Source organism: Mytilus trossulus, chromosome 14 (genome assembly GCF_036588685.1).
Source record: "Mytilus trossulus isolate FHL-02 chromosome 14, PNRI_Mtr1.1.1.hap1, whole genome shotgun sequence".
In the NCBI taxonomy this organism is placed as follows: Eukaryota; Metazoa; Mollusca; class Bivalvia; order Mytilida; family Mytilidae; genus Mytilus; species Mytilus trossulus.
In genome coordinates this window covers 64,563,995-64,584,138 of record NC_086386.1, presented here as the reverse complement: position 1 = coordinate 64,584,138, position 20,144 = coordinate 64,563,995, and the positions used below count along the sequence as shown (strand labels likewise).

The following is a 20,144-nucleotide window of genomic DNA, read 5'->3' as shown; positions in this document are numbered from 1 at the left end:
AAACTCATAGATAACAGGGCATCAGACTATGATAGTATGTATACTGAGTCATTACACTCCCCCCTCTTTAACTCATAGATAACAGGTCATCAGACTATGATAGTATGTATACAGAGTCATTACACTCCCCCCTCTTAAACTCATAGATAACAGGGCATCAAACTATGATAGTATGTATACTGAGTCATTACACTCCCCCCTCTTAAACTCATAGAAAACAGGGCATCAGACTATGATAGTATGTATACTGAGTCATTACAATCCCCCCTCTTAAACTCATAGATAACAGGGCATCAGACTATGATAGTATGTATACTGAGTCATTACACTCCCCCCTCTTAAACTCCTAGATTACAGGGCATCAAACTATGATAGTATGTATACAGAGTCATTACAATCCCCCCTCTTAAACTCATAGATAACAGGTCATCAGACTATGATAGTATGTATACTGAGTCATTACACTCCCCCCTCTTTAACTCATAGAAAACAGGGCATCAGACTATGATAGTATGTATACTGAGTCATTACACTCCCCCCTCTTTAACTCATAGAAAACAGGGCATCAGACTATGATAGTATGTATACTGAGTCATTTCACTCCCCCCTCTTTAACTCATAGAAAACAGGGCATCAGACTATGATAGTATGTATACTGAGTCATTACACTCCCCCCTCTTAAACTCATAGAAAACAGGGCATCAGACTATGATAGTATGTATACTGAGTCATTACACTCCTACCTCTTAAAATTTTATCCTGCTCCCAGAGACAGGCTTCAGCTGGCCGCTAAACAAAATGTGAATCAGTTCAATGAAAATACACATCACACCAAACTCCAATGTATACAGAATCATTTTAATCAACCCTAACTTCAAGTTTCTGTCTCACAAATCAGACAAATTTTACCTACAAAATAGCATTTTACTAGATTAAGTTAATCCAATGATAGCACCCCCATTTCCTTATTGTAAATCAGACTATTGTTAAACAAAGGCTCCTGAACTTATCTATATCCATTGTAATGATGGGCAACCAGATGTTTAATACAAGTGCTCTTAGAAAATAATTTAAAGGTCAAGTTCAAGGTCAAAGGGTTCATTCCAAATCAGTTGAAACTTTGTCCTTTGCTGAGTAAAAGTATGATTTTCAATAGACCCAGAGTCCGTGGAGTACATACAGAGATGGGACTGGACCAATCTAAATTAATGGAAGATGAATTCAACGAATATGAAGAAAAAAAATCTTTTTGTTATTATGCTGTCTTAGTTATTTTGTATGAAAATAATGTCTTCATACACAATCAAATCTATTTAACTTGTGTCTATTTAATTCAATTAAAGAACATATAATTAAGCTTTGATATATTCCCCAAATTCCCCAATACTGACAAACATCTGCAAATGGTGTAAAAATTAATACAGCTATGTGCTTAGGTGATGAACTCTTATTTGCAGAATTCCGATAATGACATAGTTCGGAAGTTTTAGAACTCAATCATGATGAAATCTTTTTATAATATAAAATTGAAACATACAAAGTTCATTTTCTACATTTGAAATGTACATTAGATTGCGATATTTCTCAGATTAGATTCAGTCCCAGAAACGTTTATTACTACCTAGAGTAATGGCTAAATGTGTTTTTTAATATAAAACATGATTTTCTTGACATTCTAAATCTGATAGATGTTTGTAAATTGTTTTCTGCTGCTAAATTTCCACCATAACATTACAATTTTTGATGTTTTTGAATTAATGTAGAGCCATTTATTGGATTGATGATACCACAAATGATTCACAAGTGAAATGAATTTATTGTTTATATTTTCTATAACATCTGTATTATCAATTATTTTAACTTTTCTATTGAAACATAAAAAGAACTTAGTTACTGACAATAATCAAAATTGTTAATATAATTTGGCATGGTGATTCAATTTGTCTAATGTCTGAAAAAATATATATGAATAAAAACATTTATTTTTGTAACAACTTATTCTGTTTAAATGAAGAAAATCTAAATGAAGAAAATCTTGAACTGGGGAAAAATTAACAAAGATCTATTAGCTTTGAATATTTTTTTTACAAAATTTGACCATTCCTGTTCAGGCTTGTTTCCTAAACAATTGGAAAGTTATGTTCATAAAAAGTAAAGTTGTTTAAGAATTTAAGAACTTAACAAGAACACAGTATTAAAACAGAAGCAGGATTTCCCACAGAATCACCCCTTTAAAGGATAATGAAAAACATTCAGATTTGCCCATTATATTCTTTTAAAGAAATTGCTGTGTTTCTGTAGTTAAACTTAAAATGTAGTTCTAAATAATTTATATTTTTAGACAATCGACCTTTGAACCTCCACATAAATGGACATGCTAAAGACTTGCCACAGAACAAAAGTGATGATTTGTCAGATGAAGAAGATGATAGATTGTCAGATGAAGATAGGGATGATGGTAAGATAGATGAAGATGATGAATTGAAGATGAAATTTGGGACATGCTATAGCTAAATTAAAGTTTAAAAATTTCAAGATATTTCCCTTTTCAACAAAGGTTTATTAGAGGAGATACACTATAAAAAAGTTATGAATGAAATCCAAGTTATAGTTAACTTACTACCATGAGGTTGTAATATTAATTTTTTAGTTCTGTGTCAGTGGTAAAAGGTCAAGGTCACACATTGGACTTAATAGAGAAAAGCTTTCTTGTTCCAAAGAGGTTGGATCTAGCATACATTCTAGTAAAATCAAGTTAAAATTATGTAAACTTAATTCAATTCTATGCTAAGATCAGAAGTCAAAAATAAGATCAAATCTATAGCATGATTATAGGGGTAAGATATTAAAGACCTTATTAATCCTCAACAGTATTTGATCATGGTGAAAATATTTTTTTTTATTAAGTTCAGAGGTCAAGGTCTTTAACAACATAGAGTGTTAGAAAACAAATAATTTAGTTACCACATGGACAAGCCTTTCATTTAATCTGTCACAGTTACAAAACTCCATTGCATTATTATATTGAAATAATATTGTAATCATTTCCAACATTACAATTCCAAGTCAGACGTCAAAATCACTAAATGAGGAAATCAAAAGAAAAACAAATAATGAGTTGACCAATCTTTATATTGCTTCATATTAATTGCTTTTTCCTCTTTGGTATATTTTCAATGCATGATATTTTGTAGAATAAAACCCGATAAACAATATCATAAGAATTCAATCTTTCATGTCAAAGGTTAAAGGACAGAGAAATAGGACGTTAGAGAAAAATAAGACAGGGGAAAATGTACCCACTAGATGTTTGTTTATAATAATGAGGTTAAATAAACCATTGGTTATAAATGATTGATGAACAAGTTTGAATAATTAAAATGATTCTGTCTCCATCACAAAAATGACAGAAGAAGCTTTGTTTTTTAATCTCAATTCAATGTTAATTCTTTTGAGTTCATTAAAAAATCCAGCAGTTTCTGTTTATTAGAAAAGACAGTAATTGGGAAATTTCTAAAACACTAATTACAAAAAAAACACTGTGTTTGATTAAAAGGAAACATTTTTAAAAAGTTATTCTAAAACAGATGAACATTTTACCCTCATTATGTGGAGCGTACAGTCATTTCAAACTCAGCAGGAATATGTGAAATAACTTGTCCCAAAAATATCCAAAATGGAATGTATTCCATTTAAACTATTTTATTGAAACAGTCAAATTATAAATTTGATTTCTCCACATGTAAAAGTCTTAGAACACGGCAAGAAGTATGTAATAATGTTTGTTTGTTATTAGCTTCGTGCATCTTGGTGCATCTGTATTGCCACGGTAACAGCATGTGTCTCAAACTTTCATATTATCAAATTGTTATTTTTTAATTTCTATCTGTTCCCCATCACTATATGTTCAATTCTTACACAGAAGGAAATATTATGTCTCACTTTGATACAAACAAGCAGACACCAAAAATAAAGACATATTTCATATGAGTTAATGAGCATGCTCAGTAGGCATGGGGATTTGTTCTTAAAAACATCTATTTGACCACGCTTTGCTCATTAGAGCTTCAAAATTATATTTATTTTTCAACAGGAGAAGAAGAAATTGGATTCTAATTATTTTATAAAATCTTCATTAAACTAAATTCATCAGAACAAAATAGATTTGGAAATTTGCTAATTTTAATGCATTCTACCAGACAACATCCACCTTAACTAATTTACTTGTAAATGTTTAGTCGCCAGAATAAAGAGTCAGTACTAATTGTCGGAAGTACTTGCTGGCTTTGTGAAAAAAGTTTTTTAGTTTTATCTGTGTGAGTGTGAACATCATAGCAATTTGCATGATTTATTCTGAAGATTAACATTATTAAAACTGAAACGAAATGGCATATGTTCTGGTGAATTATATTTGTCTTTTGTTTCAACTTTGGAAAACATAAAATTTGATACATTACAACTTGAACAATAAAAGGAGATTCAAAAACATATCAAACCTGTTTGTATACTAATGGTACTGTTCAGGTTTTTGATTTTTTTCACTCTCAAAATAAGGATATCCAAAATGAACATAAACATGACAGCAACTAAACACTTGTATTTTCAAATTTTTGCACTGAAAATGTTGTGTGATTAATAAGATTTAATTAAATGCAATAAAGATCTCTTTCTTTGTCTATGTGCATGTTTATTTTATGCCATGAGCCTTTCTTGTATTCAATTTGCAAAGATGCCCCATTGCTGCATTAAAATAAACAAAGTCGAAGAGGAAATATGTCTTGTTTTCTTTAAGAGTTTCCATCTCTTTTCATTTCCCATCGAAACTAATTTTATTGAATCTGATATAAAGCAGTTATCAGATAATTTGATGAGTGGAGTGTCTTTTACTGGAGTGTAAATCTAATACGAGATCCACGCTCCTTCAGGATACTTGTACACCATTGTCGCGTAATATTGGCAAATTCAATCATACACGACAGATAGGAAAAGACATAGAGATAACGAGGGGAAAAAGCAATGATCGTCAAATTAATAAACTCACAATTAACACAATAAATTTATGACATGTTATTAGAGGGTCTGTCATTTTCGCGCGGTTGATTTCTCGAAGTGCTTTGAGGTATGACATTTACGATTCCGTTTTGATAGGAAAATCACTCATATGAATGAAAAGATTTGTTCATTTGTTTTAGAGCTGTTTAGTTTTAATCTGAAGAGTAAATTGGTAAAGAGAAAAATATACGATGATAATAATGCTTCGATGAGATATAATGACAGAAATAAATGGAACATGAAATAATAGGATTTTTAGCAGAAAATTATTTTTCTTTGAGGCTTTCTATAATATGAAGACACATATGATATTTTACTCTAATGGAACAATTTACCCTGCAGTAATTCTGTCTTCTGTTTTGAAATAATTAGATTTAAATATAATTGTTAAATGCCTTTCAATAACAAATACTTTCTATGTTATGTTATGCTTTGTTTGCAAAAGAATTTCTAAATGATGCATTTTTATGCTGACTTAACTGACTTGGACATAAGTACAGAAAATCATGGATGTTGCTTACTTTTTAATATTTATTTTTTAAAGTTAGACTTTACTTAGTTTTACCTTATTTATTCTTTTCAAATTTTATTTCAGTCCAATGTTTAAGTATGTTGTCATCACTTTATATTTTAAAGTACATCCCCACAGAAATAGGTGGAAAAGAGTAAAAATGCTGATTTTAGTTATTTTTATTTTGTTTCACTTGTCAGATGTTGTCCCTCAATTGCCAATAAATCATGAATCTTCATTCAGATATATTCAATAAGTTGTTTGTGTTAATTAAGATGTACTTTCATAAGATGTGAAAAGATCAACAATGCATGCTAGCTTTGGTTCTTCTTGAAATCCATTTTTTCAGAATAGCAACACAAATCTTAACAGTTTTTTTTACAACATATATGATTTCTGATCTCATAGCAAATGTTTCTGGAATTACATTTATTAGAGTCAATCCACACTGCGAAGTTTGAAAAATAACACCTAAATGTCTAAAGATTGACTGATCAAACTGTTTATCACCTCTGCAGCAAGTCAGCTTTTTCTTCTTCCTTTTTTTTCTGTTTGCACTGACAGAAGAACTTACAAGATATGAATTAGTATGTAAGGTTATCTATACAGAACATATGTTTTGTGATGATTTGATGTCGTAAATCAACACATGTTTAATTTTTCTACATTTATATTATTTCACATTTTAATAATTGAAATCTTTACCGAACATCTGTACATGATGAAACTATGAAACAAATTGTTGATTTATGGTTGTGAATTTCTTTGAGGAACTGAGAAGGTCAGCTTTAATGGAATCCGACATTTATCTTGGTAATTGAAGAAATTGTTACAAATTACTTACAATGGAGAAATATTCTCATAATGCTTAAAAATGCAGTAAACAAAAGCTCAATTTTTTTTTTGTAACTTTGATGATATTGAATTTCATTTTTTGTTTTGGGTAAAAGTTTGGTTGATAATATGAATTGAACATTTTAAATCTATAGAATTACATTAAGTACTCAGTAAAGAGTTATTGACCTTGCTTATCCAAAAAGTTTTGACATTCTGGGAAGAAAGAATAGCTTATTTCAGAGACAGTCTCATTCTATAACATGAGGAAAATAAATAATACAGATTAAAAAGCATACATAAGTCAAAAAATGGATGACCTTGAATAAGGCTGAAGGTGATTTGTCTCTATAAATTTTAGCTTGGTTTTAAGAATTGAGTCAGTAGCTGCTGAAAAACAATAAAGTTGTTTGGAAAGCCAAACAAAATAACATATTAATAGAGGCTCAAAAAGTTCAAAGACATTTAGGCACTTAAAAAAATAATCCTGCTCAGACAAACATTTGTTTGAAAGAAATGGAACCAAATGATACAAATTCCTGACGAGAGTTTCCAAGTTCAGTTCTAACATAAATCATAGGTAAATCAACATTGTGCATTAGTCGTCTTATGTGAGTACTTATGTAAACTTGGCCTAACACTTATTTATCATATCAGAGAACATTAATAATTCTACCAACTCTTTATTATACTCATTCAAGTATTTAATTTGTGCACTTGTGTTTATTATTTTGGTTTTATGTGTTTGCAAGTGTTTTCCCCTCATAAACTAAAGCTTTAACATCAGTTTGTTCTATAACTCAGCCATTTTATATGACAATTGCACCACAATAAGAAGTCAGCTGGCCTTGGTATTAAAAACAGATTTTAGAATTGTAATATTGAATTATAAGAACGTGATTTATAATTTCAAAATTCCAGGTTTTGCTATGGATTATAGTAAAAATAATGTTGAAACTGAAAAAAGTCATTGAAACCATCTTGTCCGATTATGATGTTTAAGTTTTTTATTTGCTTTTCCTGTCATTGTTATTGAATAGAAGGACATTCTATAATACCCACATTATGCTAGTTAAGAACTATTGTAATTTACTGCACTGGCATCACTCTGCTCTGTTGCTTTGTAATTTTGATATACTATGCATGATCTATACATATAGATACACTAAGCATGATCTATACATATAGATATATTATGCATGATCTATACATATAGATATACTATGCATGCTCTATACATATAGATATACTTTGCATGATCTAAACATTATGCATGCTCTATACATATAGATATACTATGCATGATCTATACATACAGATATACTATGCATGATCTATACAAACAGATATACTATGCATGATATATACATATAGATATACTATGCATGATCTATACATACAGATATACTATGCATGATCTATACATATAAATATACTATGCATTATCTAAACATATAGATATACTATGCAAGATCTATACATACAGATATACTATGCATGATCTATACATATAGATATACTATCCATGATATATATATATATAAATATTCTATGTATGATCTATACATTGACATATATCTATACATATAGATATTCTATGTATAAATATTAAGCATATTTGTTGATACCTTGGATGTTTAAGTTTTCTAAAACTGGCACTAAAATGTTTCATTTTTCTTTACAGATTTGGACAATAGTAACAGTGAGAGTGATGCATTAAGTGAGAATGGAGAAAAGACAGTAACCCAACAGAACAACTTCTCTAATCCATTGTTAAATGGAGAAAATGCATCCATATCATCTATAGAAACTCTACTCCTCAACATACAGGGGCTGCTGAAAGTGGCTGCTGAGAATGCACGTCACCACGAAAGGCAACTCAGTTATGAGAAAGGTTGGTATAACTAAGTTGTATAAGAATCAGACTGGCAACTCAAAGGAAATTTGTATATCCAACAAAACAGAACATAGAACGGTCATGTTCAAATATTGATGTTTATGATGTGTATTGGGAGAAGTGGAATGGAATGATATCATAATCCTGTGCACTGAGCTGAAGAAACGAATTAAGTTATTATATCTTATAAAAGCTGTATCAAATGAACACCTGTATCACAATTTTGAAATGTGAATTTATGTCTTTTATGGCATTAAAATTTACTTTTGTTTTGACAGATATGAAATTTATAGTAATACTCAGTACAAATCTCTTGAACACTTGGCATTTGATATCCCAAAAAGATGTCAGTATTTATGAAAACATTTTACAGAGTTAATAAGACACTTAATTAAAGTTTAGATTGGTATGTGGGGATGCTCTAGTGCAATTAAAAAAAAACGGGGGTGTAGTGGCAGGATTTTGGAAATGAATATGCTGTAATAGTCATAGCCTTGCCAGGATAAAAATGAATAATATACCCCCACAGTTAAAATGCAAAAAAATGTTGCAGTTGAAATTAAAAATTTGTTTTTGCACGAACTAGCAACAGGTTGAAGTGGAAGGGATGTTCATACAAGCAGTAATGATATCCTGAGAGGTTCTGGTAGTCAGAACTCCACCTTTCTTCAAATCCAAAAAAAAAAGGCCTATATAAAATTTTCATTTACATTGTATATAATATATATGAAAATCAGGTTACGTGTTCAGTTTTCAAAAGTTGTTTCCCCTGTTCAAACAAGTGTAGGCGTCAGAGATATTTCTGTTCAAGGACATTACAATATTTCTGTTTATCAATGAATTTTCTGCATGAGTGTTGTTTATTTGTTATTAAAAGTCAGCAGCGTAAAAAAGAATAAAGTGTACCGATTAACTTGAGATGTAGGATAGATTAACTTCACACTATTTTTGGCAATTGGATTTTAATTTGAAATCATGCATTTTTTTCCAATTCAACAATTAACAGTTTTTGTTGTAGTCATAATATCTCATTATATTCTTGAGCACTGATAAATATCATTTGTAAATAATAAGTGTATATTTAAATCACGATTTAAAGCATATTTTAATAATGAATTTGGAATTCTACCGATTTGTTAACAGGAGTAGAAGGGGAGGGTTCAAGTTACAAAACTTGAACATTAAGAAAAGCCGATTTGCTTGTGGTCCGTTCGCCTGATTTAACTACCAGGTGGGCAGATGTAATACAGTGATGCAACCAAGGTCAACAGTCGTTGTGCGGAGTGACTGTAGTGTCACAAGCCTACCGTAAATAATGACAGAGAACAGTTTCACAACATTCATAAAATTACCCAATATATACTTAGATTTCTTTCAAATGATTGCAATTAAACAAGCTTTCTGTTTACTATGACATTTGAGTTTTTTGTAGGGAGTCGTTTTTCACTGAACCGTAAAAAATCTGCCCACTGAACATGTCATAAAATGCAGGAAAATAACATAGGAAACATAAAAATCCTATGATCTAAGGGTCATTAGTACAATATTTCTGATTGTTCTTCATGCATGAGTAACTCTGTACCGATTCACCTAAGTATCATTTCAATCCATCCAAATTATACCACTTTTGTTCAAAAAGAAAATCATGTATTATCAGTGAATCGTATGTTGGATTGCAATCTGATTCTAATTTTCCAATATTCATTCGTAGGGAAATTTGCCGCTTAACTGAAATTTAAAAAGAACACTGGGTACATTTACGAATGGTATACACTTGACTACGATTAGCTTCCAGCATTAAATGGCTCATAAATCAGGGTTTTCTTTATATGTAAATATTTCAATAGTAATGATTAAATTTCATTAACTTCCGTCTGTTTTTAAGTCTCTAATATTGTTCTGCTCTCACAGATTTACATAATCAAGCCAAGTTTATTAAATACATAGAAAGCATTTTTCTTTCGATTATGTAAAGTTGTGCATTTTCTTCTAAAGATATTTCTGATTATCCTACTATTGGCATTGATTTAAGGTGCAGATGTGTAAAATTTGACGAGTTGTGATTGCGGATTTTAATTTGTGGTTTTTGATTTGTTCAAAGACTGTGAAATTATTGAATTGTCATTCAAACTATGAACAACTACTTCAAAGTCTTCATACGGATGTGGCTTATTTTCTTATTGAATCTGTTTATATATCTGACTGGTAATTTGTGTAAATTTAATTTAGCGCCATAGATTATAGGATTAAGGATCGCATAATTATCAAGTAATTTCCCTTAGTGCTCAACAATGATAACATCACAATGTGATATATGTTTTGATTAGCTTTCAATTAATTTGCAGGAAATATAATTCTAATGATATACTTTGAAAGAAAAGAAATATCAAAAGATTGGAAGGTTAAACGGCGTTGTAATAAAATGAATTGAAAAAAAAATTACTGTCATTTATAATGCATAGTTTTTTGTGCAGTTATAGAAATTCTGATAGTTTTCACTAGTAATTTGCATTCACAATGAATTTGAATTTAATTGATTGAACTATTTTATTTGGTTCTATTTGAATAGAATTTTAAATTTTAATGTCATTTTTAATGTCAATTGCCCTTCTATCAATAAAACCGTTTCAGATATTTTGGTAATAAAAATGATAAAAACTTTTTATGAACATTTTATTTTTATCGGACAGTAATAAATTATATGCTCATTTACATTAACATTTAAAATAAAATAAATTCAGCTCAAATTTTGTTACCGATCATTAAAAATCAATTTTACATTTGTTTCACGCTTAGTCTTGCGTTTCAATATAAAGGTAAATTTTTTTGAAATGGTAGTTTTTATATAAAGTTATATGATTCAAAGTTTTATGGATTGATTTGCATATTTGAATAAATGTTTAAATTTTTCAAATCGTAATGATCACGGAATTCATGAAAAATTCATTGGTATAATTGAAAATTACAGATGCGGATAAGTTAGGATGAAATTTGAGACTGTAATTTATTTATTTGAAACTAACTGTGTGTCATATGATTTAGACGTATGATTTACGAGCATTTGTTAAATCTTATAGTTTCTTTTCAAAAGTTGTTTTTCGCTTTAATTTCATTTCACACCCGAATATATACTGAAATAAATATAAAATGTAAAAATTAATAATATTTATTCAAATTGAAAAGATGGGTGGTCGTACTTCCAACTGATGATAAAACTGAATTATTATAATGTTTCTACAATTTTCACTTTATTCGTATTTAAAAAAGACACTTAGATAAACATTTCAGTCTGCTTACAATTGATGAAACTGACTTTCATTGGACATCTGAGAAATGGTCATCTTACTGATTAGAAGCTAGGACACCTTTAGGCCAGCCTGCTGTTCTTCTTATTCAGATTTAATCCTAAATGATGATAAAATCTTCTTTCATTTTTTCGTTCCAACAATAAGATAAACCAATTGATATTTTGTATTCTGTAAAAGGATATTATTTTAATGGCAGTTGTTCAGGTGCAGATGAGATACAGCCATGACCCATTTGACTGGACCTAAAAGTATATGATGTTTCTCTTGTTTTGCACTCATGATTATCTAGCCAGTCCAAGTTCTTATTTGATCAAATTCAATCACCTTTCATTTAAGGAATTAGGCAAATTTTTACCAATGTTACCCCATTATTTAACCCTTCAAAATTATGAACTGTGATAGTAGATATTTGAACCACCATTTATTGTATTGTGTATTTCATTGGATTGCTGGTAGGCCAACAAAAAATATGATTGAAGATGAAAGTTCCAAAGTCCTTACCAATAAACAGAACTTGGTTTCAATGTTTTTTTAATCATCTTTATGTGACACTTGGATTTTGTTGATCTCTTACATAGAAAAAAAGTTTAAACAAAGCAAATACCTGAAGTTGAAATCTATGACAAGACAAAAGAATATAGAAATGAACAAAGAGATGAATATTGTTTTCTTGGAGTAATTGGAAATTCCCTCTAGAGTAGTTTATCTACCTGTTGGGAGATTATTTCAATATAAAACGTAATTTGTTTTGAAAAAATCTGAGAATTAAAAGTCTGGTAAACGATCTGATAATAACACAGGAGACTTATTATGTTTTAACATCCGTGTGTAAGCCAAAGAAGTAATATTAGATGTCATTTAATTTTGATGATTTTACATTGACAAGATGCATGACATTATGGCGAACAATTTCTGTAAAATAATTACATTGTATGATCTCCATTTTACAATCGTATACATCCCTATTTTAATCATAAATGAAATGGCAATCGTCGAATGATTTAATGATCTGATGGAGTAATAACATTGTCTTTCACTAAATGAAAATTAAAAAAGTGCAATTCTCAACGGAGTTCTTATATGATATTTCTAATAGTTTTGTCCATAAGATATCATAGCAAATGAAGCAAAGGTCTATGGTTTTGTTAACTGCACACCACAAATCCCTCTGAATCGTGAAAATAAATGTTATGTATTGGATAAACGATAGTAAAAGCCGGAAATTGACAATCTCATGAGACGAATGAGAAGAAAATAATATTCAATCTGTAAATGATTTATACGGGTTTATAGAATTTATAATTACTTTGTATAAACTTGTTTTGTATCTGTTGCATTTGCTGGAATAATGGTTAATGTTACATTGTTTTTCTCTTTGCTTGTTTGCATTAAAAAAATTAAGTTGAAATTAATGTATTAATATGCCAAGTTCTGAACAAGGATTTGTATAGTGAGACTTTTCAAATCCTGTCGTAAACAAAATATATACTATGGTAAATTATGGTTCAAAGGTTTTTATACCTTAAACATCACAGATGCTTTTAGTGGGCTGTAGTTATGTTAAGCTGTTTTTGGCATAGCTAAAATATTTTTCAATCTCCTTATAACTAGGCTGTTTTAAAGTTTCTTGTAAAGCAAGGTTTTTATTTCACATGGCTTCTATGTACTGACTGAGAAAAATGTTGCTAAATTTTATTACCATAGTTAGTTTGATACCAAATATGAACAAAATCTTTCTCCTGTTTCTCTAAATAAACTTGTGTAAAATTTATAACAGAAATAAAAAAATACAAGAATGCTTATAGACATTATAATTTTCAAATGGAAATTAGAAATATACATTGTAAAGATTAGAAGCCATTATTTTATTTGTAATTACTACTGAATACAGACACAATTCCATTAGCTATAACCCCACATCTGAACATTTTATACCTTTCTTTATGGACCTTAGACAATCAAATCTCCTTGTTTTCTTTCTTTTTATGTTTTTGAAATGACCAGGATTATATCTGACTATTTATCACCAGGAAATAAAATGGACATGTTAAAGGAATTGATTGTCTCTTTCCAAATGAATTCCTGTTTTTAACAGACTGCTATAGATATATTTGTAATAAACTGAATAAGTTTAACTATGGATAGATAAATGTAAATTAACTCCTGTCTGGCTGCTTTCATGTGACTGTCACACGATGTTCAACTCCTGATGACATCATTACAAACATCTCAGCCGAGTATTGAATAATCACAAATTATAGGTAATCCAGGGGGCGCCACAAGATGACCTTACATTCCACCCCACCCCCATAACTCCTGTCTGGCTGCTTTCATGCAACTGTCACAATATGCTTCCTCTCACATCATAACATCTTATTAGAGAATTGAATAAGCACAAAATATATGTAAGCCAGGGGTAGCCACAAAACAACCTAGCATTCCACCTCTCACATTCATATGGAGGAAAGATTGGCAGTTCAAAGTACATTTTTCAGATTTTTATTGCATAAAAAAATGAATATCTTACAGTATAGTCACAGTTCTTATGCTTCGAGTGAATCATTTAATCATGTAAAGCTATTAATGTTTCATTTAAACAAACAAAAATGCCACAAGATCAAATAGAATGAAAACTGAAGGGACATATTCAGTCTTGGACAATATAAAACTAATTTCTAGCACCTTGTAAATGTTTCAAGATCTGATTTTTTCATTTGTGTGAAATTCTAAAAACTGGCTTCAAAACTAGCAAAATACAAACTTCAATTTTTGGATTTGTGATTACTTAAAATTGAATTTAGTGTGATAAAATCATTTTCCCAAACAAGACTATTCCTCTTTTCCTAATTATCAAAGGGAATGGAAAAAAAACTGATTTAAATAAATACTGGGATTTGTATATTAAATGTAATGAAGGCCGACACACTGAGCTCCAGACAGGGATATAAATATAAGGATTTGGAAATATAACGACATAACGAGGAAATAATATCCATATTGATGAACCAGTCTTACACAGATTTGTGGAATTTATGATGACATTCCATTTCTAAGATCTCGACTACAAGTTATGAATTCAACGACTGATTTGAGGATACAAATCATATTTTTGTTGGATTTCTTGACACAAGTCATTTCTTGTCTGTCTTAATCTTGATGTATCTATGACAAAGTGGAAAGACAATATTGTCTAGGATCTTTTGATTTTTATTCTGATGTATTTACAATATCAATTTCCTCCGTTTTTGTTTCATGACCAGATATAATTTTTCAAGCATATAAAATAATGTTTTAGTATGATGTTTTGTATGCATGCTATAATTGCTGCAGATGTCATGCAGTACACAGAATATAGGTGTGCTTAATGAATAGATAGAGGGTTCTAAATTGTTGGGTTGAAAAAGACTAATGATATGAATTTTGAAATACAAATTGCAATATACTATAAAATTGCATCATATTTGATTTCAAATTTTGTAATGAAAAACATTTTTCTACTTCTGTTTTCTACCTCATACCTTGGACTGTGAGAACATATGTTATACTTATGGTATTACTTATATAATCAAATTAGCATTCAACTATTAATTTACATATTTAGTCTAAAAGAACAGAAACAAGGACTGTGACATTATATGTAATATACACTATCAAAGATGCTTCAGAATTTTTATAAACAGATTTGAAGTTGAGCATAAATTTTAATATTGCTGATTTTTATTTTTTCAGCTGAGTTGAAAATGGAATTATTAAGAGAGAGAGAAGTAAGAGAAGGAGTAGAGAAACAATTGGATGAAGAGAAGAAATCAAAAGGTAATATACTTAGTTAATAAATTGAGTAACTTAAAAATTATTATAGATCAATTCAAGTTTAATCTTTAAAATGTGTTTTTTTTTCTATTTCAAATAATAGTTAAATATATGAAGCAGTATTCTCATAGCATAGTGGTGGTTTAGGGGGGGTCTCATTTTATGTATGCTCTCATTTACCACCAGTGTGTGGTGGGTTTTGTGTTGCTCAATGTTTTGTGTGTTTTTCTCTTGGTTATTTTTTTGTTTTTTGCCTTGCTATTGTAAGTTTGTTTCAACTTTGGTGTATTTTGCTTCACTTTAATAATTGTTGCTTGCCGTTGATACATTAATGAAGAAACTTAAATAGTTTGACAATTTTATGCTTTGTATTTTTTTAGGCATTCTGATACGAAGACTAAAGAAGGAAAGAAGAGCCAGAAAAAGGGTACAAGAAAGATTAGAAAACCCCACAACAACAGAAACAGTAAAAGCAGTCCAAGAAACAGTAGCTAGTCCTCAGTCTGTTAAACATTTTCATGGCAGTGGTTAGTAGTACCTTATATTTGTATATAACTAAATATATCATAAACTTAGTATAAGCTAGGCATTTGTAATTTTTTTCAACTTGAACTGCTTTATTTGTGAATTTTCTCTTTTTTTTTGTCTTCACATAAAATAAGAGTTTACATGGATATAGGGATAAAAAAGAAATGAGTGATACTTAACGGACATTAACATGATGTTAAAACCAATAAGAATATTAGCAGTGTGTAATCTATGATAAAGACTATGTCACTATAGATATAATCTATGATAAAGACTATGTCACTATAGATATAATCTATGTTAAAGACTATGTCACTATAGATATAATCTATGATAAAGACTATGTCACTATAGATATAATCTATGATAAAGACTATGTCACTATAGATATAATCTATGATAAAGACTATGTCACTATAGATATAATATATGTTAAAGACTATGTCACTATAGATATAATCTATGTTAAAGACTATGTCACTATAGATATAATCTATGATAAAGACTATGTCACTATAGATATAATCTATGTTAAAGACTATGTCACTATAGATATAATCTATGATAAAGACTATGTCACTATAGATATAATATATGTTAAAGACTATGTCACTATAGATATAATCTATGTTAAAGACTATGTCACTATAGATATAATCTATGATAAAGACTATGTCACTATAGATATAATATATGTTAAAGACTATGTCACTATAGATATAATCTATGTTAAAGACTATGTCACTATAGATATACTATATGTTAAAGACTATGTCACTATAGATACAATCTATGTTTAAGAACACAAATATAAGAATTGTATACTTTGTGTTTCAGACTCTACAACAGAGAGAGATACAGACAAAGACAGCAGTAATTCTGATTCAGAATCCAAACATGTCACAGGTATTTAGCAATCAAACTCAAATTTGTCTTTGTGCCAAAAAAGTCATCAAATATTTTATATATGACATCATTTTTAATGAGCAGCAGTATCCACACAATCATTATTGTCTTGAATAGGTTTGAAACACTTGCCACTGGACATAAAGCAAACATTAATCAATCTGTAATGTGAGTCAATCATTACAACCTATTCCTATGACCTCTAAATTCTTGTTACCTATAAAAGAGAGGGTAATGATACCAAAGGGATAATCAAACTCATAAGTCGAATTCAAACTGACAATTCCATGGCAAAAAAAAGGTCATAGAAATATCGTAAATTTTACCCCTGTCTCATTGCCTTAATGTTGTTGAAGAATTTAACCACTGGTTTTTGTTTGCCTATATTTTTCTAGAGCATTATCCTGCATTCTAAGTGTTTTATGTGATTATGGTTAGTAAATTATTAATATTTTCATTTCAGAATCACAAGACAGAAGTTCACGACCATTATTTGAGAGTTTCTTGTCTCATGCCGGAAATCCCAACCGCTATCCATACCTTCCAATGGCAAAAAGTACGGAAGTACAGTGACTATTTTATAAACGTTGACAATGGGTGCTGAAGATTTTATAAACTCAGTGTAAAATCAAACTTCACAGGGACCGTTGAATTTAGATGTTGTACTGGATATTGACCCCATGTAACAGAAGTATACTCAGTGAAACGTCACAGTTTAAGATTGTAAGAGCAAAGGACTCAAGGTTGTGTGAAGACGAACATTTGTAAACATGTTAATTTAAATTAAGTGTATGTTTTTGTATTCACTAGAAGAGATGAATTTTGGGACACTTGTAACAGACACAACAGTATTTGTATGAAATCTTTTCTGAATGAGCTAAATTATTCTTTAAATAGCAATACTTACGATCTCAAGCTAGACATTACAATAGTTTGGGTAATTTACCTATGTTTTTATGTTTAGTTACTTTATACCAACTTTGATGGCATTAACTGATAATGTTGAATGATGGAGCTAGAAATTATTTTCAGTGTTTTTGTAAGAAAAAGTGTATTTCTGGTCTCATTTTGATGTTATTAAAATAGATTTTGGAATAATGGGATTTCCTAAACCTTGTCCTTGATTTTTAACTGATGCATAATGCAGCAGCTTAATCAAATAATTTATGTAGACCATTATGATACACATTAAGTACATGTCTTATGAAAATATCATTAATATATTGTGAAATGATACAGGGAGTAAAACAACAACTTGTAATAAGCTTATTCATGAAACACAGATAATATTGCTAGTTGTATTTATCACATTATTTAGACTTTTTTAGATGTTAGATGATCTTCTATACAAGTTCTGAGGGGTTTTTTCAAATGTACTTAACTTACACTGTAAAAGTTCTTTGTATTTCTATATTCAATTAAAAATCCTTAGTAGAATTTCACTATGCCATTCAAGTTTTAGTTTTATGAGATGTCAGTTCATTAAAGATAAGTTTAGAACAGTCACAGTGTTTGATCTTAAAATTTAGTTTCACCAAAACTATGTTTGTTCTTTGATTTGATGAACATGAATTGTTGTTTCAGTTTGTTTTACTGAATTCTGTGAAAATGTGAAAGTGAAAGTAGGATGATGAAAATGAAAGTAGAATGATATACATATGGAATTAGGTCGATGTTTTGTACATAAAGAATAATAGTGCAATATACCTTTGTAAGTGGAGAAATGTTTTATGTATTTTTTGTAATTTGTCCCATTTTTAATAGACATTATGCCATGTTTTAAATATGTAGGTTTAACTAGCTTTATACTAAGGACAGTGGTCATGCACTTGACCTTAATGTCTCTTTTATGAAGGAAGGGGTCTTTGAATAGCTAAATATATTTCCATACATTTAAATGTCCACTTTGATTTTCATTGATCAGACTTTATTTTTACCGAAAATTGAAAACAACATCTTTGTGGATATAATCATGAAGAAAACCAGTAACAATCCTTAATGAGACACAAAATAAAACTAGGGAAAATAGTTTACAAAACATGAGATACACCTATAAAACCTGATAATTGTTAACAAAACCAGAGATAATCCTAACAAGGCCAGAAGAATTTAACCCTTTGAAAATGAAGTCAATTTTTTCCTACATCACCATGCCAGTACACTTTTCTATGATGTACATCCCTAAAGAAATTGAAATTCCTGAAAATCAGCTGTACCAATGAATTGAATGCTAAGGTTTTATCATCCATTTTCACAAATAACACAGCTACTGGATACTGGCACACTTAAAGGATGAAAATAACTTTATATTCATATATAGTACATATCTCCCATATTTAAAGGATGAAAGTGTGAATATATTTTTTTTAGAATAGCTTTAATAATTATTCTAAAATAAGAAGAACCTTAATTTTTAAAGGAAGCGTTGTTTTAGCTGTTGTATGAGAAAGACCAATTTTTTATCATTATTATTCTGAATTTGTCAAATGTTTGACTTAAATAATTGTATGAGTAAAAAGAACAGTTGCCTGGCAGTTTTAATGTCAAGAAAGACAACTCTCTACGGGAGATAATCTTTGTATTGTGTAAAAGGGAGATAACTCCTTACAAAAAGTGTGTGTATTTATATGTAGATAAAATACACATTCCTTATTAATTGTTAAATATATGCCAATAAATTTAAGAAATACATTTACTTTTTATTTACAAAAGTACAGTTAGCTGACATTATAAAACATCGATCCTTACAAAGGTTTGCATACAATACTTGTCACTGGACACTAAACATGTTACAATATATCATTAAAAAATGAGGCATTCATGGAATATTTGTCACTGGAATTAAACAAGCCACAATATATCAATCCAGATACCTCTTCCATGAAATATTTGTCACTGAACATTAACCAATCAATCCAGAACAAGACTTATATTTAATATTTGTCACTGGACACAGAAGATAATCTTGGTATTGTGTTAAATAGAGATCACTTCTTGCACAAAGTGTGTGTATTTATTTAGATAAAATACACATTACTTATTAATAGTTAAATATATTTGCCTATCAATTGAAGAAATACATATACTTTCATTATTTACAAAAGTACACTACGCTGACATTCTAAATAAGATATGCATGACATATTTGTCACTGAAATTTAAGAAAGCAACAACAAATCAATCCAGAGTAATGCATTAAAGAAATACTTGTCACTGGGCATCAAACAATTCACAATACATCAATCCATAATAAGGTTTGCATGAATAATTTGTCACTGGAAATAAAACAAGCCACTAT

At 29.5% G+C, this 20,144-nt stretch overlaps 1 protein-coding gene across 2 annotated transcripts in view; it reads left to right on the top strand.

The window, feature by feature from the left end:
- LOC134696230 (dachshund homolog 1-like) overlaps window positions 1-19,537 on the top strand; it is a 59,457-nt gene extending 39,920 nt beyond the window's left edge. For both annotated transcript variants that reach the window (XM_063557910.1, XM_063557911.1), the window contains exons 5-10: window positions 2,342-2,458; window positions 8,082-8,291; window positions 15,332-15,415; window positions 15,793-15,939; window positions 16,778-16,846; window positions 17,310-19,537. In XM_063557910.1, coding sequence (XP_063413980.1) covers window positions 2,342-2,458; window positions 8,082-8,291; window positions 15,332-15,415; window positions 15,793-15,939; window positions 16,778-16,846; window positions 17,310-17,419 — 737 coding nt within the window. In that variant the 3' untranslated portion in view covers window positions 17,420-19,537. The remainder of the gene's footprint in view (window positions 1-2,341; window positions 2,459-8,081; window positions 8,292-15,331; window positions 15,416-15,792; window positions 15,940-16,777; window positions 16,847-17,309) is intronic.
- Window positions 19,538-20,144: the final 607 nt, after the last annotated feature.